The following is a 22474-nucleotide window of genomic DNA, read 5'->3' on the forward strand; positions in this document are numbered from 1 at the left end:
TTGGTGGTCAAAGGTGTTTTCCAGCAGAAACTTTCCCACGAAGGATGGGTGGTACGGCACGATCCAACTGGATGAAGCGTTCCGCGGCAATGTGACCAGCCCCATCCTTCGCAACACCGGGGACAGATAGAACCTCAGCACGTAGTGACACTTGGAGTTTGCGTACTGGAGGTCTACACACAGCTTGATGCAGCCACACACAAAGGTAGTCATCAGGATGAGGACGATGTTGGGTACATTTTTCCCACCCTTATCCAGAGGTTTGAACATCGTGTCCCTCCGAACCTGGTCCATTTTGGATCCCCAGATGAAGCGGAAAATGGCTCGGGTGACCGCCACAGCGCAGGAGTGGGGTGTGGGCCAGACGTGCGCCATGTACAGCAACAACGTGAGCGCCTCGCACCTGATGACCAGGAAGGAGGGCAGGGTGCAGTTGTGAAACTGGTTGTGAAGCACCAGTTCAAAGCCTTCCTCAATGCATTACTGAGAGTGTGTAAGGCGAGGTGCACTTCTGATCACTCCTCACAGTGAGTGATGGTGACGGGATCAAAGTATTTTTTACATGAAGATAACCATAGCCAGCCTCAACATCGACGATAGCAGGCGGACTCTCCGCAGATTTCACAATCTCTCAGTCCTCAGGGAAGGGAGATATGTGGTGAACGTTCTGCAGGAAACCCACACCATTCTGGGGGACGAAGCCACCTGTCTTCTGGAGTGACAGGGTGGGGTCTACATGAGTCATCTCACCCCTATTTCTGGTGAGGTGGTTAGCTTGTTAGCCCCGACTTTTCAGCTGGAGATCTTGGAGGTCAAGGAGCTTGTGCCAGGCCACTTGCTGCACCTCACTGTTTGCCTGGGTTACATGACGCTCCACTTTGTGAACATGTTTGTGCCCAGGTCTGGCACGTTACAAGCGCACTTCTTTAAAGAAGTCTCCATTCTCTTGAGCTCTATCGATAGTGGTGAGTAAATTATCCTTGGGGAGGGGGATTTTAACTGTACCCTCGAGGTGAGGGATTGCTCTGGTTCCCATCGCGGCCAATTGTCATTGGAGAAGTTGAGGGAAATGACCAGCTCCCTTGACTTGGAGGGGATCTGGTGGAATCTTCATAACAATTTCAATGTCTTCACTTGGATGTCTGGAGGAGGAGGGTCACTTCTACATTACACAGGCATATGTCTCCAGCATCTCAGTGGCCTCCATGCGGCTGGTGCTGTGCTCGGACCACCATCTGGTGTGGGCAGAGCTCACTCCGCTCTGCAGTCAGGCAGAGTCTGCATATTGGCACTTTAACAACCAGCTGCTGGAAGACGAGCGATTTCAGGACTTGTTCCATTGATTCTGGGCCGACTGGAGAAGGAAGCAGGGGGGGCTTCCCCTCTTTAGAATCATAGAAATTTTAAGGCACAGAAAGAGGCTGCTCGGCCCATTGTGTCTCTGCCGGCTGAAAAATGATCCACCTATTCTAATCCCATCTTCCAGCATTTGGTCCGGAGCCCTGCAGATTATGGCACTTGAGATGCATTCCTTTTGAATGAGTTGACCGTTTCTGCCTCAACCACTCTTTCAGGCAGTGAGTTCCAGGCCCCCAGCACCCTCTAGGTGAAATGGTTTTTCCTCATCTCCCTTCTAATTTTTCTACCAATCACTTTATATCTATGCCCCCTCGTCACTGACCTGTCTGCTAAGGTAAATAGGCCCTTCACCTCCACTCTGTCCATGCCCCTCAAAATGTTGTACATTTCAATCAGATCTCCCCTCAGCCTTCTCCGTTCCAAGGAGAACAAGCCAGCCTATCCAATCTTTCCTCATAGCTGCATTTTTCCAGTCCTAACAACATCCTCGTAAATCTCCTCTGTACCCTCTCTAGTGAAATTACATCCTTTCTGTAATGAGGTGACCAGAACTGCACACAGTACTCAAGGTATGAGTACTTTGAGGCTGTGTTGCGATGTGGGCAAGATTCACATGTGCCTCCAGTCAGGAGTATGCGAAGGTGTCAACCAAGAGGCAGGAGGCCGAGATAAGTGCCTGGAGAGGGAGGTGCACAACATGGCCAGGCTGTGACAGACCCAGCCCTGTGGCAGGAGTACTAAGTGAAGAAGGGCGCATGGAAGGACATGCAGCTCCTAGGCTCCTGAGGCACATACACGAGGTCGCGGATCCAGATCCTGGAAGATTTGGATCGCGTTTCACCCTCTACTCGCTGGTAAATGCCAGTGGGTCCGTAAGCAGCTTGTTGAGCTGCTGGCCTATGATCCTCCATTTTGGTCCATTGTTCTGTCTGGATCCATCCAGGGAAGAGGCTGGAACATGGTCGCCTCCAGTCAGGATGCTCCTCTCCTGGCAGAGGAGAGGGCCCCGGCTGTCAGGGAGTCAGTTCTGGGGATGGAACGACGGGTTGGAGGAGTAGTCAAAGCCTCTGCGACACCCCTCACTGCGGGTGATGTGGGGGCTCAGGAGTGTGGAGAGCTGGCCCTGGCTCGGCCGGAACTGCTCATTGGATGCAGGCCTGAAACCCTCCTTGGGAGCCGGTCCCACACAACCCAAGCCCCTCTCAGAAATGCCCTCTGTACCATTCCACACCACGTGGAGGACAGTTCCAAGAGGGGCTGCTCCTGCACACTCTCCACTTCCTCGTCCTCATCGGCCATCAGGACATGCCATCTGGTGGCGAGGGCAAACCCCAGTGAAGGTCTCTATATGGTGAGTCCTCCCCTTTTATATCAAGAAGCTGGACTGGAGGGTGCTGAACAGGACGGTCCCGTGCAATAGACTTAAGTAGGTTCATGGACTCCCAGGCCGCCTGTAATTTCTGCGGCTTGGTTAGGTCCGTGTTCCATGTTTATACGGAATGTGTGAGCTTGCAGCCCCTCTTTAAGTGTATAAGAGGGCGGCTCCTCAAGTTTTGATTGAACTTCAGCACCATGCTCCTGATATTTGGGCACCCGGTGCAGAGGGGGGTGGGCCGGGAGGAGGATTTCGTCGGTCTGCTCCTGGGCCTGGCTAAGGTGGCAATTCACAGGTCCAGGCAGCAGGCCATCAGGGGTCTGTCCACCCTGATTGCCTGCCCTTCGTCCAAGGTTAGATTTGTGCCCGGGTGTCCCTGGAGAAGGAACATGTGACTTCCACTGGTTCGCTTGAGGCCTTCCTCGCCCGGTGGGCAATGCAGGGGCTGGAGTGCATCATAAACGCCAAAACTGGCATTTTCAGTTTTCATTTTATTTATTTTATTTTAATAAAGTCATTTATATAAAATATATATAAGGGGGCCTGAGGAATAAAGGCCCCACGACAAAAATAAATAAAAGGGGCCTGGGCCCTTTTTAGGCCACCTTGAAAAAAATGGGTTAGATACAGAGTGTGTGTGTTACCCATTCCTTTTCAGAAGGCTTTTGATAAAGTCCCTCACAGGAGGTTAGCAAAAATAAAGTACATGGGATAGGAGGTAACATTCAGGCATGGGTAAAGGATTGGTTTACAGGTAGAAAGCAGAGAGTAGGAATAAACGGGTCATTCTTACGTTGGCAGGCTGTAACTAGTGAGGTACCGCAGGGATCAGTGCTTGGGCCCCAGCTGTTCACAATATATATCAATGATTTGGATGTGTGGACCAAATGTAGTATTTCCAAGTTCACGTATGACACAAAACTAGGTGGGAATGTGTGTTGTGAGAAAAATTCAAAGCAGCTTCAGGGGGATTTGGAGAGACTTAGTAAGTGGTTAAGAACGTGGCAGATAGAATATAATGTGGAAAAATGTGAGGTCATCCACTTTGGTAGGAGGAAGAGATGTGCAGAGTATTTCTTAAATGGTAAGAGATTAGAAAGTGTAGATGGACAAAGGGACCTGGGTGTCCTTGTCAATAAGTCACTGAAAGCTAACATGCAGGTGCAGCAAGCAATTAGGAAGGCTAAAGGTATGTTTATCACAAGAGGATTTGAGTACAGGTGTAGTTAAGTCTTGCTTCAATTGTATAGGACCTTGGTTACACTGCACTTGGAGCATTGCGTGCAGTTTAGGTCCCTTTACTGTAGGAAGGATATTATTGCCATAGAGGGAGTACAATGAAGATTCACCAAACTTGTTCCCAGGATGGCAGGACTGTCTTATGAAGAGAGATTGGGAAACTGGCCCTGTATCCTCTAGAGGTTCGAAGAATGAAAGGTGATCTCATTGAAACCGAGAAAATACTTAAAGGGATAGACAGGTTAGATGCAGGTAAGATGTTTCCCCTGGTTGGGGAGTCTAGAACCAGGGGACACAATTTCAAAATAAGGGGGAAGCCACTTAGGACCGAGACGAGGAGAAACATCTTTACTCAGAGGGTTGTGAATCTTTGGAATTCTCTACCGCAGAGGGCTGTGGAAGTTCAGTCATTGAATATGTTTAAAGCAGAGATTGACAGATTTCTAAATACAAATGACATAAAGGGATATGAGGATAGTGTGGGAAAAAGGCATTGAAGTGGATGATCAGCCATGATCATATTGAAGGGTGGAGCAGGCTCGATGGGCTGACTGGCCCACTCCTGATCCTATGTTCCCATGTTCCCTGGATACCAAGGCAAGGAGCTGCATTCTGGGGAGTTGAGACTTGTCCATGAGAATAACAAAGGTACAAGAACTGAAATAAATTGGAGATTTAGACAGAAGATGAGGTGTTAGTTGTAGCTCAGTGGTTACATTCTCATCACTGAGTCAGTAGGTTGTGGGTTCAAATCCACCTCCAGAGACTTGAGCATAAAATCTAGGCTGATATTCCACTGCAGTACTGAGAGGGTGCTGCATTGTTACAGGTCCCATCTTTCCGATGACATCTTCAGCTGAAGGGTATAAAAGATCCATTGATGTCATTCTGAAGAGCAGAGGAGATCTCCCCAGAGTCTTGGTCAATATTCATCACCTAATCAACATCACTAAAACTGATTAACTGGACATTATCACATTGCTGTCTGTGGGAGCTTGCTGTGTGCAAATTGGCTGTCACATTTCCTGCATTACAACAGTGGCTGCAGTTCAATAGAATTTCATTGGTTGTAAAGTGCTTGGAGATGGCCTGATGTCATAAAGGCCTGAAAAAAATACAAGTCTTTCTTCGAGAGAGGAGACCAGGCCCAGAAATGGAGCAGTCGAGAACAGGATTTCATTTACTCTCTTCTTATCCTGGAGGAAACAAATACTCGACACACTGTGTGTTGGAAACAAAGCTCATTTATTTGCTATTGATCCAGAATATGAAACCTCAGCGCAGGTGGAGGATCATTAATATCAGCAGAAACAAACTCCAACAGAATGAACATGGTTCAGTCCCAGATGTGATTAACAGCAGCAATAACAGCAGAATCCAACCCCTGTAATCACTTGTGAACTCGCTGGTGTCTCAGAAGGTTTGATGACTGAGTGAATCCCTTCCCACACTCGGAGCAGGTGAACGGCCTCTCCCCAGTGTGAACTCGCTGGTGTTTCAGCAGGGTGGAGGACTGAGTGAATCCCTTCCCACACACGAAGCAGGTGAATGGTCTCTCCCGAGTGTGAACTCGCTGGTGTGTTAGCAGGGTGGATGACCGAGTGAATCCCTCCCCACACACAGAGCAGGTGAATGGCCTCTCCCCAGTGTGAACTCGCTGGTGTCTCAGCAGGGTGGACGACTGAGTGAATCCCTTCCCACAGATGGAGCAGGTGAAAGGCCTGTCCCCAGTGTGAACTCGCTGGTGTGTCAGGAGGTTGGAGGAGCAAGTGAATCCCTTCCCACATAAGGAACAGGTGAACGGCCTCTCCCCAGTGTGAACATGCCGGTGTGCCAGCAGGTTGGATGAGCAAGTGAATCCCTTCGTGCACACAGAGCAAGTGTACGGTCTCTCCCCAGTGTGAGTGTGTTGGTGTGTCAGCAGGTCATCTTTACTTTTAAAGTTCTTCTCACATTCAGAACATACAAAACATCTCTTATCAGAGTGAACAAGTTGGTGTCTCAGGAGATGGTATGACTGAATGAATCCCTTCCCACAGACAGAGCAGGTGAATGGGCTCTCCCCAGTGTGTGTGCGTCGATGAATTTCCAGCCGGGATGGATACTTGAATCCCTTCCCACAGTCCCCACATTTCCACGGGTTCTCCGTAATGAGGGTGTCATTATGTCTCTCCAGGTTGGATAATCAGTTGAAGCCTCGTCCACACACAACACGTGTCTGGTTTCTCTCCACTGTGAATGGTGTGACGTGTCCTCAAGCTGTGTAACTGGTTAAAGCCCTTTCCACAGTCAGTGCACTGGAACACTCTCACATTCAAAGGTCAATGATATTCAGGTCCTGATGAATTGAGTCAGATCTTGGTGAGAGGTTTGTTTTGAGTTTCCCGTCTGCCAATCCTCACCTTCTAATACCCTGCAAAATGAGTTGACAAAAGTCATCACGATCAGTCCAGGATAGAAATTCAGAACAGACAATTCTAGTTTCTATGGAAATTTTTTGGTACCACACCCCTGCCTGTTCGCCGTAGACCTGACAATTTTTTCTTGTCCGATAATTATCTAGTTCTCTTTTGAAGGCCTCAATTGAATCTGTCTTCGTCAAACTCTCAGGCAGTGCATTCCAGATCCTCACCACTCGCTCTATGAAAAGGTTTTTCCTCATGTTGTCATTGCTTCTTTCAAAATTACTTCTGGTTCTGGATCATGATCTGGAACATATGGTCCAATCAAACTAAAAGAAGCCAAAAGCACATTGGGCTCCTGTAGTCATTGATAGAGGACTTTCTGACCCACGGGGGATCCTGGGTAATTAATCTGCCATTGAAAGCTCCAATTGCTGAATGGATGATTCATTACATGTCATCCCATTGAGATTGGGGCTGGAGAGCCAATGAAGAAAATTATTAAATAAATTATAGAGATACCAGAGTGCCAAGACATCAACTGTGGTGCAAAGTACACTGGGAACTCTGTTCTTTACCCACATTTGGACTCAGGAACTAGATGTGTTTTCACAATTTGCAGATGACACTAAATTGGGTGGTAGAACTAATAATGTGGAGACTGCACTGAAATCCAGGAAGACATAAACAGGCCGGCAGACTGAACAGATAAATGGGAAATGAAATTCAACATAGTGAAATGTGAGCTGGTTCATTTTGGGAGGAGGGATAAGGAGGCCAGTTATTGGTTAGAATGTCAGAAATTAAATGGAGCAGGGAAGCAAAGAAATCTGGGAACAGAGCCACATAAATCACTAAAAAGGGCAATATAAGTCGATAAGAGAGCAAAGAAAGATCTGATGTTCTTTTCTAGAGGAATACAATGCACCAGCAAGGAGGGAATGTTAAATTTATAGAGAACCTCGCTTAGATGGACTGTTCTGGTCTCCATATTAAAAAAATATTGAAGCACTGAAGAAAGTGCAGAATAGATTTACAAAGATGTCACCAGAGAGGATGCTACTATCCAGCAAGATTGAGCAGGCTGGGGCTCCCTTGTCTGGAAAAGAGAAGACTAGGAGGAGATCTGATCGAGGTCTTTAAAATTATCAGTGAGTCAGATCACTGGGGCAGCAATATAAGACAGACATTAACAGGTCAAATAGAGAACTTAGGAAGAATTTCTCTACTCAAAAGTGGTGAGAATGTGGAACTCACTGCCACGAGGACTGGTTGAAGCAGATAGCAATGATGTGTTTAAGGGGAGGCTCAATACATTTATGAAGGAGAAGGGAATAGAGGGATATGGAGTCAGGGTGGGACAAGGGAATTAGACTGGGAGAAGGAACATGTGGATTATAAACACCAGCAAAGGTCCAGGGGTGGATTAATGCTCGGCTTTACAGGGTCCAGGGGTGGATTAATGCTCTGCTTTACAGGGTCCAGGGGTGGATTAATGCTCTGCTTTACAGGGTCCAGGGGTGGATTAATGCTTGGGTTTACAGGGCCTGGGGTGGATTAATGAAAGTTCAGGCTCTAAGTTTTTGACTATGGCCCCTAGTACTGGGTTCCCCAACCGAGGGAAATAATTTCTCTCAACCAACCTTATCTGTTCCAATTAATATTTTGTAAACTTGGATCAAATTAAGCCTTAATCTTCTCAATTCCAGGGAATACAACCCTCATAATGAGGTGATCCATTTTAGCAGAAGGGATAGGGGTAGGCAATATGTACTTAATGGCACAGTTCTAAGGAGTGTGCAGGGACAGAGGGACCTGGGGTTTCATGTCCATAGATCATTGAAGGTCGCAGGAGATATTGAGAAAGTAGTTAGCAAAGTATTTGGCTTTATAAATAGAGGTATTGGATGCAAAAGCAGGGAAGTTACACTGAACCTTTATAAAGTTCTCGCTCAGCCGCAACTAGAATATTGGGGCCTGTTCCGGTTTCCACACTTTAGGAAGGATGTGAAGTTCCTTCAGAGGATGCAGACGACATTTACCAGAATGGTTTCAGTGATGAGGGTATTTAGCTACATGGTTAGGTTGGAGAAGCTGGGGTTGTTCTCCCTGGAGCAAAGGAGATTGAGGGGGAGATCTGATAGAGGTGTTCAAAATTACGTCAGGTTTAGACAAGGTAGACAAGGAAAAGTTTTTCCCATTAGCTGATGGTACAAGGACTAGGAGACACAGATTAAGGTTTTGGGCAAGAGATACAGAAAGGATGTGAGGAAGAACTTTTTTTTTTTACACAGTTAGTGTCAATGACCTGGAACTCATTGCCTAAGAGGGTGGTTGAAGCAGAAACGATCAATGATTTCAAAAGAAAATTGGATGGACACTTGAGGGAAATAAACCTGTAGAAGTACGGGGATAGAGCTGGGGAATGGGACTGGATTGTTCTACAGAGAACTGGCATGGAATCAAAAAGCTGAATGTCCTCCTTCTGTGTTGTACTGACTTTGACTAATTTGTGTAATCTCTCCTCGTAATTGGAGTCCAGGTATAATTTAGTTAAATCGACACTGCACTCCCTCCAAGGCCAATATATCCTTCCTATTATGTGGTGCCCAGAACTGAACACAGTACTTCAGGTTGTGTGTATCTCAGTGTTTTTCCAATCACACTGTTACCTGAAATCTTTTCCGACAGACAGAACAGACAAACCTTTTTCCTTCCACTTTCAAAGCCGATGATATTCAGGTCCTGATGAATCGATTACCTCTGTCAGTCCTTGATGGAATGCTTGGGTTGAGTTTCTGTCTGCAAATCCTCCCTTTCTAAGCCCCTGTAAAAGGAGTTCGCAAAAGCCATCAATGTCAGTCCAGGATAGAAATTCAGAAGAGACAAATATTTTCTTGGTTTGAATTTCCAATCCGCAAATACTCCGCTGGAGGAAAAGGGGGAGCAGTGTGTGTGCCTGCCCTGATATCCCCCTCCCCAGGCCTGTCAGTCAAACCCCCCACTCGTCCCAGTCCACAGCTCAGCCTAGCAGCTTCCTGCACCTTGAGCCAGCCCTGCCCAGGTGTGGCCCAGTCCAAGGGGGAGTCTTTGTGGAACCAGGGATGAGGGTGGGGGGGTCCTCCTGCCCTGTGTTGTGTCCCAAATGGTTCCTCCCTCCCCCAGGCCCCTTTATAACTGAGCTCAGTTTCCTTTAAAGTTTTGTCCTTTGATGTGACAATTTATTAATCCCTAATTCCTGCAAGAGAGCTGGAAATCTGGCGGCCGTTAGTCCCGGGCCTTTCACCGGTAGAAGCCGCGCAGTTGCCGTTCCACTCGGTGCAAACAGGGGACCGGGAGCTTCTTATTGCGGGTGTCGAGGCCTACACCGGGTGTTCCTGAAGGCTCCCCGCTCACCCGCCAGCTCCGTTCCTCTCCTGCACTCCGCAGTTTCTCACCCGCTGCGGATCCGACTCGCCCAGCGCCAGCGCCCGGACTGATTGACGGCAGCTGCGGACCCATAGGAAGCCAGGGGGCGGGACTGGAGGACCGTGAGTCCTCCAAGCAATCGGAGCGAGTGAGGGGCGGGGCTCGCGGCAGGGAGTGGGTGTGGCCGTCCTCTTGTGCTATTGGCCCGGAACTGCCGTCAATTACCAGTGAGGTGAGAGGTCGCTGGCGGGGGGGCGTTAAGTCCCGAGTCCGCAGAGTGCATTGTGGCAGAGCATTTGGAGCATGCGCCTTGCGAGTGAAGACGGTGACCACTTCTTCATATCTGCAGCTGGCCGCGAGAGAGACAAAGGCAGACAGAGAGATGGAAACAGACAGAGACACACACACATACAGACAGAGAGAGAGAGAGAGTTAGAGACTGAAAGGTGTAGATACATTTCAGAATTCCATCTCTGGGTTCGTTCAGAAAGAAAGATTTGCATTTTATGGTTTCTTTCATGACCTCAGGACACCCCAAAGCGCTTTCCAGCCAATGCAGTACTTTTGAAGTGTTGTTAATGTAAGGACAGTGTTACAGAAAAAATGCAGAATCGCAAATTGCAAAGTAGCATCTTAAGAATGATGTGGAAATATGGAATATTTGTTTCCATATTGTCTCTTTGTTTGATGCAGATGCAGCAGATGTAAAAGTTTGCTGAATTTCGAAATGCTGCCCAGTTTAAATCTCACTCGTCCATCACTTTACAACAGACTGGCACCAAGAATCAGCTCGCCAAACATCTCATGACTAGATGGTCTGAAGTTCTCTTATGAACCTATTTTCATGGTTAATATTTCGGGTAGGAATCCTTAAGAAGGGATACTTCCTGCAACATAGAAGATCCACGGCTCATTTTCTGATGTTAAACAGTTGGAAATATTGCATTGTGCTCAGTAATCTCTCTGCCCCGTACCCCACCACCTGTAATCGTATATATCATGCTGCATGGCACTTCTTACATCCTTACCAACTTTGAGAACAAAATCTGAAGAGTTGGGGTGGATGCAGATGGGAAACAGATTAAGAAAAAGGAGAGTGAATAAATAATAAGGAAAGATAGAAGCGAGAAACAACCATGGCTGAATGAAGGAGCAGTGGAAAGAAAACTGGAAGGTGGGAAACACTGGTTATTAAGATTGTCTCCCAGGCAAATTTATTCCAGCAATCAGCTGCAAAACATTGACTAAAATAAATGCCTGTGATATAACAAACATGAATTGTACAAGTAATTCCTGTTTATATGATATTCCTAGTAGTTCTACCAATATTTGGCTCTTTCTGAGCCAGAGGATCTGTTGTTTTACAACCATAGGGATGTTACACGGTAATAGGGACTATTTATCAGAGCCACTGATTAATGTTTGTAAAATCTGTTCATTTCCCATTTTATTGCATGGAAATTATCACTGTACTTTCAGTGGGGATCATTCACGATGTCGAGCAATGTTTGGCACGTGTGGGGTGCAAGTGATGGCAGTGGAGAGACACTTGTGAGTGCCAACTACAGCTGGTAAGCGAAGGGAGCGATAGTGCGAGGCGGGTGAGCGGGGAGGCTTCAGAAACACCCGGTGAAGGGCTCAACACCCCAATAAGAAGCTCCCGGGCCTGCGTTTGTACCAAGCAGGTCGGCAGCTGCGGGGCTTCTCCCAGTGACAGGCCCGGGGTTAAGAGCCGCCAGCTTTCTCGGGGGCAATGTGCAGCAGGGCGCATGTGCAGCCATCTTGTGTCAGGAAGCAGGAGGAGAGAATGTTGTGAATTTCTATCCTGGACTGACAGTGATGGCTTTTGTAAACTCCTTTTACAGGGGCTTAGATGAGGAGGGTTTACACACAGCAAACTCAAACCAACAGAAATGTTTCTCTCTTCTGAATTTCTATCCTGTACTAACAGTGATGGTTTTTGTAAACTCCTTTTTACAGGGTATTAGAAGCGGAGGATTGACAAAGGGAAACTCAAACCAAGCATCACATCAAGGTCTGACAGAGTCACTCGATTCATCAGGACCTGAATATCATCACCTTTGAACGTTGAAGGAAAAATGTTTGTCTGTTCCGTCTGTGAGAAAACATTTTAGGTATCAGTGTGACTGGAAAAGCACTGAGATACAAAAAACCCTGGTTAGACCACATTTGGAGCACTGTGTTCAGTTCTGGGCACCACACCTTAGGAAGGATCTATTGTCTTTGGAGGAAGTACAGTGTAGATTTACCCGAATGATACCTGGACTCCAAGGGTTAAATTACAAGCAGGGATTACACAAATGAGTCATAGTAATTACGACACTAATGGAGGACATTCAGCTTTTTGATTCCATGTCAGCTCTATGTCGAACAATCCAGTCATTCCCATTCCCCCACTTTATCCCCGTAGTCCTGTAGGTTTATTTCCCTCAAGTGTTCAATTAATTTCCTTTTGAAATCATTGATCAACTCTGCTTCTACCACCCTCGTAGGCAGCAAGTTCCAGGTCGTTAACACTCATAGAACAGTACAGCACAGTACAGGCCCTTCGGCCCACGATGTTGTGCCGACCCTTTAACCTACTCTAAGATCAAACTACCTACATACCCTTCATTCTACTATCATCCATGTATCATCCAGTTAGCTGGCGTTGCCTGTGGGTTTCTACAGCTGAGGCATTTCACATGGGTTTTGCGACCTCAGTACATTTTCGCAGAGCTACAGGACAACTGGGCGGAAAGGAACGGAAGAAAGTAGTACAGTTACTCGCAACTGAACTCTGCAGGTTTTACCCAACCAGCCTGATTTTACATGTGCTGTGGGTGTGAGGCTACATTCTCCATCCTCGACCATGAACAATACGCAAAGCTCTGGTGTTCTGCAAAACCTGCGAGGAGCTTCACTGCCCTCTTTAGCCAGTCTGTGTGATACTAAGAAACATGATTATCCCCTCAGCATGGAATAGTTTATTCTGGAACATTATTCGATGGAAACCACCTCCCAGATAAATGATGCATTCAGTAAGGCACCGGCATGTATCCGTAGTTTTACGACATACCTACACGATATATAGAAACTGCATAAGTGATTGCTCATCATTGTATCTCGATCCAAACATTCTACGTAGCGGTATTTTAACAGTTTGAATTCTGATTGTGATTTTTCCATAGAATTTGCTGCACGTAAACTGGCCATTTGGTCAGAATATGGGTATGGTAGCCTACTGCTGAACGTAACCCAGAATGCCTGGACTAACGATTGGAAATTGTCAGTTCAAATCCCACCGTGACCACTGGGGAGTTCAAAATTCTGTTAATTAAATACATTTTGAATTATCAGCAATAGTGACTATGATTGTCACAAAAAAACCCATCTCGTTCACTCATGCCCTTTCGACAAGAAAATCTGCCGTTCTTACTCAGTCTGGCTTCTCTATGACTCCAGAACCAAAGCTATGTGATTGACTCTTCAATGACTTCTGAATTAGCCTCGCAAACCTCTCAGCTGTATTCAGGAAGTTGGCTCGCCACCAGCTTCTCGAGGGCACTTAGGGATGGGTAATAAATACTGGCCTTGCCAATGATGCTCAATGAATGATATTTTAAAAAAACAATCCATGCCAGTATTTATGCTCCACATGAGACTCCTCCCACCCTTCTTCATCTAATCACCCTTCTTCATCCAATCCTGTCAGCATAGCTTTCTATTCTTTTCCACTGCTAATATGATAATGAGTTCTACATTTTCACAATTCCCCAGGTAAAGGAGTTTCTCGTGAATTCCTTATTGGATTTATTGGTTACTATCTTATAGTGATAGCCCCAAGTCCTGGTTTCCCCCAATGAGTGGTTTGTGCATGATTTACATTAACCTGCTGTTAGTGTCATGTGGAGCACAATTTTCATCAAATCATCAAATATTTTTGCACTTTATTTTAATGTCAGCTGTGGCTCAGTTGATCGCGCTCTCACAGCTGGAGGTTGTGGAAATTAGAAACTCTAAGAAGAAAAAGTCACTGATAGGCGTAGTCTATAGGCCACCAAATAATAACATCACATTGGGGCGGGCAATAAACAAAGAAATAACGAATGCCTGTAAAAATGGTACGGCAATTATCATGGGGGATTTTAATCTACATGTAGATTGGTTGAACCAGCTCAGTCAGGGTAGCCTTGAGGAGGAGTTTGTTGAGTGTATCTGTGATAATTTTCTTGAACAGTATGTAATGGAACCGACGAGGGAGCAAGCTATCCTAGATCTAGTCCTGTGTAATGAGACAGGAATAATTAATGACCTCATAGTTAGGGATCCTCTTGGAAGGAATGATCACAGTATGGTTGAATTTAGAATACAGATGGAGAGTGTGAAGATAAAATCCAATACCAGGGTCCTGCGCTTGAACAAGGGGAACTACAACAGAATGAGGGAGGACTTGGCTAAAGTAGACTGGAAACAAAGATTTTATGGTGGGACAGTTGACGAGCAGTGGAGGACTTTCAAAGCAATTTTTCAAAGTGCTCAGCAAAAGTATATTCCAGTGAAAAGGAAGGACTGGAAGAAAAGGTGTAATCTGCCATGGGTGTCTAAGGAAATAAGGGAGGCTATCAAATTGAAAGAGAAGGCATACAAAGTGGCCATAAACAGCATGAAACTAGAAGATTGGGAAAACTTTAAAGGTCAACAGAAAGCCACAAGAAGAACGATAAAGAAAAGTAGGATAGAACATGAGAAAAAACTAGCACAGAATATAAAGACAGATAGCAAAAGTTTCTATAAATATATAAAACGAAAAAGAGTGGCGAAAGTAAACGTTGGTCCTTTAGAGGATGAGAAAGGGAATTTAGTTATGGGATATGATGAAATGGCTGAGGCATTGAACAGGTATTTTGTATCGGGCTTCACAGTGGAGGACATTAATAACATGCCAGTAATTGACAAAGAGACGAACGTAGGTGAGGACCTGGAAACAATCATTATTACGGAAGAGGTAGTGTTGGGCAAGTTAATGGAGCTAAGGATTGATAAGTCCCCTGGCCCTGATGGAGTGCATCCCAGGGTACTAAAAGAAATGGCGGGAGAAATAGCAGGTGCACTGGCGGTAATTTTCCAAAATTCACTGGAATCTGGGGTAGTCCCAGCAGATTGGAAAACAGCAGATGTGACGCCACTGTTTAAAAAGGGAGGTAGACAAAAGATGGGGAATTATAGACCGGTTAGCTTAACCTCTGTAGTGGGGAAGATGCTTGAGTCTATTATCAAGGAAGAAATAACAGGGCATCTCGCTAGAAATTGTCCTGTTGGGCAGATGCAGCATCGGTTCATAAAGGGCAAGTCATGCTTGACAAATCTTTTGGAATTCTATGATGACATTACGAGCAAGGTGGACAATGGGGACCCAGTGGATGTGGCCAAAAGGCCTTCGACAAGGTGCTGCACAAGAGGCTGCTGCATAAGATAAGGATGCATTTCGTTAGGGGTAAAGTATTAGCATGGATAGAGGATTGGTTGACTAACAGGAAGCAGAGAGTGGGGATAAATGAGTGCTATTCTGGTTGGCAATCAGTCGCTAGTGGTGTGCCTCAGGGATCGGTGTTGGGACCGCAATTATTTACAATTTATATAGATGATTTGGAGTTGGGGACCACGTGTAGGGTGTCGAAGTTTGCAGATGACACTAAGATGAGTGGCAGAGCAAAGTGTGCAGATGACTGTGAAACTTTGCAGAGGAACATAGATACATTGAGTGAGTGGGCAAAGGTCTGGCAGATGGAATACAATGTTAATAAATGTGAAGTCATTCATTTCGGTAGGAGTAACAGTAAAAAGGATTATTACTTGAATGGTAAAAAGTTGCAGCATGCTGCTATGCAGAGGGACCTGGGTGTCCTTGTGCATGAATCGCAGAAGGTTGGTCTGCAGGTACAGCAAGTAATTAGGAAGGCAAATGGAATTTTGTCCTTCATTGCTAAAGGGATTGAGTTTAAAAGCAGAGAGGTTTTGTTGCAGCTGTATAAGGTACTGGCGAGGCCGCAGCTGGAGTACTGTGTGCAGTTTTGGTCTCCTTACTTGAGAAAGGATATACTAGCACTGGAGAGGGTGCAGAGGAGGTTCACTGGGTTGATTCCGGAGTTGAGGGGGTTGTCTTATGAGGAGAGACTGAGTAGATTGGGATTATATTCATTGGAGTTCAGAAGAATGAGGGGGGATCTTATAGAAACATTGAAAATCATGAAGGGAATAGATCAGATACAAGTAGAGAGGATGTTTCCACTGGCAGGTGAAGCTAGGGCAAGAAGGCATAGCCTCAAGATTAGAGGGAGCAGATTTAGGACTGAATTAAGAAGGAACTTCTTCACCCAGAGGGTTGTTAATCTATGGAATTCCTTGCCCAGTGAAGTAGTTGACGCTTCTTCAGTAAACGTTTTTAAAGCTAAGGTAGATATCTTTTTGAACAATAAAGGAATTAAGGGATACGGTGAGAGCGCGGGGAAGTGGATCTGAGTCCACGAAAAGATCAGCCATGATCTTATTGAATGGCGGAGCAGGCTCGAGGGGCCGGACAGCCTACTCCTGCTCCTAGTTCTTATGATCTTATGATCATATTTACCGTGGAGAAGGTCCTGGAAGCTAGTGAGTTCAAGGGAGGGAACACCGATATCCTGGAGCATATCAGCGTTACAAAGGAGGAGGTGTTGGAGGTTTTGAAGTGCATTAAGGTGGATAAATCCCCAGGGCCTGACCAGGTGTATCCTAGGATGCTATGGGAAGCAAGGGAGGAGATTGCTGGGGCCCTGGCAGAGATTTTTGTATCATCGTTAGCCACGGGTGAGGTAACGGAAGATTGGAGGATAGCTAATTTTGTGCCTTTATTTAAGAAGGGCAGCAGGGATAAGCCAGGGAACTACAGGCCGGTGAGCCTTACATCAGTGGTGGGAACGTTATTGGAAGGGATTCTGAGAGACAGAATTTATATGCATCTGGAAAGGCATGGTCTGATTAGGGATAGTCAGCATGGCTTAGTGCGTGGGAAATCATGTCTCACGAATTTGATTGAGTTTTTCGAGGAGGTGACCAAGAGGATTGACGAGGGCAGGGTGATGGACGTTGTCTACATGGACTTTAGCAAGGCCTTTGACAAGGTCCCGCATGGTAGGCTGGTCCAAAAGATTCGAACACATGGGATCCAGGGTGAGCGAACAAATTGGATACAAAATTGGCTTGGTCATAGGAGGCAGAGGGTGGTAGTAAAGGGTTGTTTTTCAGATTGGAGGCCGGTGACCAGTGGTGTGCCACAGGGATCGGTGCTGGGCCCTCTGTTGTTTGTCATATATATTAATGACTTGGATGTGAATGTAAGGGGCGTGATTAGTAAGTTTGCAGATGACACCAAAATTGGTGGTATAGTGGACAGTGAAGAAGGTTGTCTAAGGTTACAACAGGATATAGATCAGCTGGGAAAGTGGACAAGGGATTGACAAATGGAATTTAACGCAGACAAGTGTGAAGTGATGCATTTTGGGAAGTTAATCCAGGGCAGGACATATACAGTGAATTGCAGGGCCCTGGGGAGTGTTGTTGAGCAGAGAGACCTTGGGGTGCAAGTACATAGTTTCCTGAAAGTGGCAACACAGGTAGACAGGGCGGTGCAGAAGGCGTATGGCATGCTTGCCTTCATGGGCCGAGGCATTGAGGACAGGAGTTGGGACATCATGTTACAGTTGTGCATGACATTGGTTAGGCCGTATTTGGAGTACTGTGTGCAGTTCTGGTCGCCGCACAACAGGAAAGATGTGATTAAGCTAGAGAGGGTGCAGAAAAGATTCACAAGGATGTTGCCTGGTTTGGAGGGCTTGAGTTATAAAGAGAGATTGGATAGGCTGGGTCTGTTTTCCCTGGAGCGAAGGAGGCTGAGAGGGGACATGGTAGAGGAATATAAAATTATGAGAGGCATAGATAGGGTAGATAGCCAGAGTCTGTTTCCCATGGTAGGGGTGACTAAAATTAGAGGGTATAGATTTAAGGTGAGAGGGAGGAGGTTTAAAGGGGATCAAAGGGGTAAATTATTCAGACCAAGAATAGTGTGTATCTGGAATGAGCTGCCAGAGGAGGTGGTGGAGGCAGGAACAGTAGCGACATTTAAGAGGCATCTGGACAGGTACTTGAATGAGCAAGGTATAGAGGAATATGGAATTAATGCAGTCAGATGGGATAAGTATAGATAGGCATTATGGTCGGCATGTATGTGGTGGGCCGAAGGGCCTGTTTCTATGTTGTCTGACTCTATAACTGCTCACAGTCCTTCTAAGCAAGGTTCTCTGTAAATTTAACATTCTCTTCCTGCTGTTGCATTGTATTCCTCTGGGAAAAAAAAACATTAGCTCTTTCTTCGCTCTCTTGTCGACTTGTGTTGCTGCTTTTAGTGATTTATGTGACTCGGTGCCCAAATCACTTTGCTCCTCTGCTCCATTTAATTTCTTAAACACTAACCAATAACTGGCCTCCTTACGCCTGCTCCCAAAATTAACCAGCTCACATTTCACTAGGTTGAATTCCATTTCTCATTTATCTGTCCAGTCTGCCAGCCTGTTTCGGTCTTCCTGGATTTCAGTGCAGTCTCCATATGGTTAGTTCGACCACCAATTTGGTGTCATCCACAAATTATGTAAACATCCCTCTAATTCCTGTGTTCAAATGTGTGTAATGAACAGCAATCCCATTGTACTTCACACCATAGTTGATGCCCTGGGCACTTGGATTTCTGTATAATTTATTTAATAATTTTGATCTTCGTCTGTCCGGCTCCAAGCATCATGGGATGACACAAAAATAGTCATCCATTCGACAGTTGTTGCTTTCAATGGCAGCTTAATTTCCCAGAACTCTCCATGGGTCAGAAAGTCAATGATTACAGGAGCCCAGTGCGCTGGTGGACTGTGTTCTGAGCATGTGCAGTACAGCTGATGGGGAGACGGACTGAGGTGGAACAGGCAGCTTGGGAGGCGGGAGGAGGGGGTGGAGGTGGAGGGGCGAGATTCCGGGTGCAGGGGATGAACTGGAGCCGTGGGTGGGTGGGAAGCTTCATAAACACCCGGGATCGGCCTCAAGCCCTGAATATGAGGTCACAGGCCCCGTGTTTACCCCGCGGTGACTGGCCTTGGGGGGAGTGGGGGGGGGGGCACTGGCCGCCACTTTGGACAGTGTGGCTATCTTGGTGAGGGCACAGTGAGTGGGCGGGGCTTCACAGTCTGTTCTGAACCGGATCCTAGTGCCCGGGAAATGGAGCATCCTGGACAACAGGGTTTTAAGCAGCTTCACCCACTCCCAGGCAGCATGTTTGCAGCCCAGAGGAGTCCGTGGGCCATGTACATATTCAGTGTGAGAGTTTACAGACCCTGTATAGTTACCTGAAGGGGCTGATCCTCAAATTGAATATCATAGAAATTGACAGCATGGAAGGAGGCCATTCAGCCCATCGTCAGCAAGGAGCCATCCAGCCTCATCCCACTTTCCAGCTCTTGGTCCATAGCCTAGTAGGTTAGGGCATTTCAGCTGCATATCCAAGTACTGTTTGCATGTTGTGAGGGTTTCTGCCTCTACCACCCTCCCAGGCAGTAAGTTCCAGATCCCCACCATCCTCTGAGTGAAAATATTTCCCCTCAAACCCCCTCTAAACCTCCTACCTCTTATCCTACATCTGTGCCCCTGGTTATGGACCCCTCAACCAAGGTGAATAGGGCCTTCCTATCCACTCTATCCAGACCCCTCATAATTTTATACACTTCAATTATGTTTCCCTTCAGCTTCCTCTGTCCCAAGCAAAATAACCCTAGCCTATCCAATCTTGCTTCATATCTAAAATTCTCCAATCCTGGCAACATCCTTGTAAATCTCCTCTGTACCCACTCTAATGCAATCACAACTTTCCTATAGTGCGGTGACCAGAACTGCACGCAGTACTCCAACTGTCACCTAACCAGTGTTTTATACAGTTCCAGCATAACCTCCCTGCTCATATATGCTGTCCCTCGATTAATAAAGGCAAGTATCAGGTATGCCTTCTTCACCACCTTCTCTACCTGCCCAGCCACCTTAAGGGATCTTTGGGCATGCTCACTCAGGACCCTCTGTTCCTCCTTACTTCTCAGTATCCTACCTTTTATTATGTATTCCCTTGCATTGTTCGCTTTTCCCAAATACATTACCTCACACTTCCTCGAATTGAATTCCATTTGCCACTTGCCGACCTGACGAATATATTGATATCCCCCTGTAGTCTACAGCTTTCTTCTTCATTATCAACCACATGGTCATTTTTTTTTAATCATCTGCAAACTTCTTACTCATACCCATTCAAGTCCAAATCATTGATATATACCACAAAAAGCAAGGGACCGAGTAATGAGCCCTGCGGATCCCCACTGAAAACAGCTTCCAGTCACAAAAACACCATCAATCATCACACTTTGCTTCCTGCCTCTGATCCAACTTTGCCTCCAACTTGTCACTTTAGATTAGATTGGAGATACAGCACTGAAACAGGCCCTTCGGCCCACCGAATCTGTGCCAACCATCAACCCTATATTTTCCTACCACCTACCTATACTAGTGACAATTTATAATGGCCAATTTACCTATCAACCTGCAGGTCTTTTGGCTTGTGGGAGGAAACCGGAGCACCCGGAGAAAACCCACGCAGACACAGGGAGAACTTGCAAACTCCACACAGGCAGTACCCGGAATCGAACCCAGGTCCCTGGAGTTGTGAGGCTGCGGTGCTAACCACTGCGCCACTTTGCCTTGGGTCCCATGGGCTTTTTACTTTCGTGACATATTTTCCATGTGGGATCTTATCAAAAGCTTTGGTTACACTTTAGTCCCACTCTAAGTCTTTGGTTGCTTGGTGTGGAGGCAGATGGATATGTCAGAGACTCTTCTCCTGGACTTGCTCTTGGACCTGGTTAAAACGGCAAAGTGTAGATTCAGAATGTGCGGGAACCATGTTGGGTGTGGGTGGGGGGGGGGTGGAGGGTCACTCTGGATGCCAGCCTCTCTTCCGTGGTCTTGTCCGTGCCCAGGTGGCCCTGGACAGGGAGAAAGCTTGATATCTTCTGTGTCCCGGGGTACCTCAGGGTACAGAGGGTCTCATAGACACTGGTAACAACATTCTAGTTCAGTTAGTCATAGAGAGAGATACAGCACTGAAACAGGCCCTTCGGCCCACTGAATCTGTGCCAACCATCAACCACCCATTTATACAAATCCTACATTAATCCCATATTCCCTACCACATCCCCTCCTACATTAATCCCATATTCCCTACCACCTACCTACACTAGGGGCAATTTACAATGGCCAATTTACCTATCAACCTTTTTGATATTGTTTTTGAAATTGTTGGAACGTTGTTGCCTATTTTGGCTTATTTTACTTTGAATGGACCACATGGTTGGGGGAACAAGAGAGAAAAAAATGTTCCCTAGAAACTAGAATTGTTTGTTCTGAATTTCTATCCCAGACTGACAATGATGAATTTTGTAAACTCCTTTTGCAGAGTATTAGAAGGGGAGCATTTGCAGATGGGAAATTCAAACCAAACATCACATCAAGATCTGACTCCATTCATCAGGACCTGAATAGCATCATCCTTTGAATGTTGAAAGAGAAATGTTTCTCTGTTTTCCCTGTGGGAACAGATTTGAAACATCAGTGTGACTGGAAAAGGACCGAGACACACACACACACACACATGAGAGTGTTCCAGTGCACTGTGGAAAGAGCTTTAACCAGTTACACAGCCTGAAAAAAACATTACCATTCACAGCGGGGAGAAAACGTTCACATATTGTGTGTGTGGACGAGGCTTCAACTGATTATCCAACCCGGAGAGACACAAGGACACCAGCACCACGGAGAAATCGTGGAGATGTGGGGACTGTGGGAAGAAATCTAATTACCCATCCCAGCTGGGAATTCATCAACACACTCACACTGGGGAGAGACTGTTCACCTACTCCGAGTGTGGGAAAGGATTCACTCAATCATCCAACCTGCTGAGACACCAGTGAGTTCACACTGGGGAGAGGCCATTCACTTATTCTGTGCGTTATCCCACTTCACTGAACACCAACTTGTTTACACTGACAAGAGACCTTTTAAATGTTTTGAATTTGAGAAGAGTTTTAAAAGCAGAAATTATCTGATGAGACACCGAAACACTCACACCAGGGAGAGGCCATTCACCTGCTCCGTGTGTGGAAAGGGATTCACTCAGTCCTCCCACTTGCCGAAACACGAGCCAGTTCACAAGTGACTGTAGGGTTTGGATTCTGCTGTTATTACTGCTGTTAATCACATCCGGGAGTGGACCATGTCGGGGTTTATTTCAGTTTATAATCCCTGTACCTGAGTTGGAGTATATTCTGGATATCCATCACATAAGTCAGCTTTGCTCAAACAAAGAGTGTTCCAGTCCTTGATTTCTCCAAGTTGGGAAACTGATGCTCTGTTGCTGAGTGTTCCATTTTTGGGCCTTTTCTCCTTTGTTAATGGAAGACTTGTATTTGTATAGCACCTTTCATGACCTCACGATGACCCATAGTGTTTTACAGCTAATGACATTCTTCTGATGTGCGCTCTGTGCTGTTGGCAGCCGTGGCTGTGTGGGTAGCAC

The 22474-nt window shown here is 46.2% G+C and overlaps 1 protein-coding gene and 1 long non-coding RNA gene across 2 annotated transcripts in view; both read right to left on the reverse strand.

The window, feature by feature from the left end:
• Window positions 1-4375: 4375 nt before the first annotated feature.
• LOC137349200 (zinc finger protein 229-like) overlaps window positions 4376-22474 on the reverse strand; it is a gene marked incomplete at its 5' end in the record, with an annotated part of 33815 nt that continues 15716 nt past the window's right edge. Inside the window, one exon of the mRNA XM_068014637.1 lies at window positions 4376-5907. Coding sequence (XP_067870738.1) covers window positions 5364-5907 — 544 coding nt within the window. The remainder of the gene's footprint in view (window positions 5908-22474) is intronic.
• Window positions 6057-9857, reverse strand: LOC137349201 (uncharacterized). The gene is made up of 3 exons (XR_010969282.1): window positions 9772-9857; window positions 9082-9202; window positions 6057-6386 (listed from the first exon to the last, which is right to left on the reverse strand). It is a non-coding gene; the product is annotated as an uncharacterized lncRNA (long non-coding RNA).

The sequence above is a fragment of the Heterodontus francisci genome, chromosome 34, assembly GCF_036365525.1.
Source record: "Heterodontus francisci isolate sHetFra1 chromosome 34, sHetFra1.hap1, whole genome shotgun sequence".
In the NCBI taxonomy this organism is placed as follows: domain Eukaryota; kingdom Metazoa; phylum Chordata; class Chondrichthyes; order Heterodontiformes; family Heterodontidae; genus Heterodontus; species Heterodontus francisci.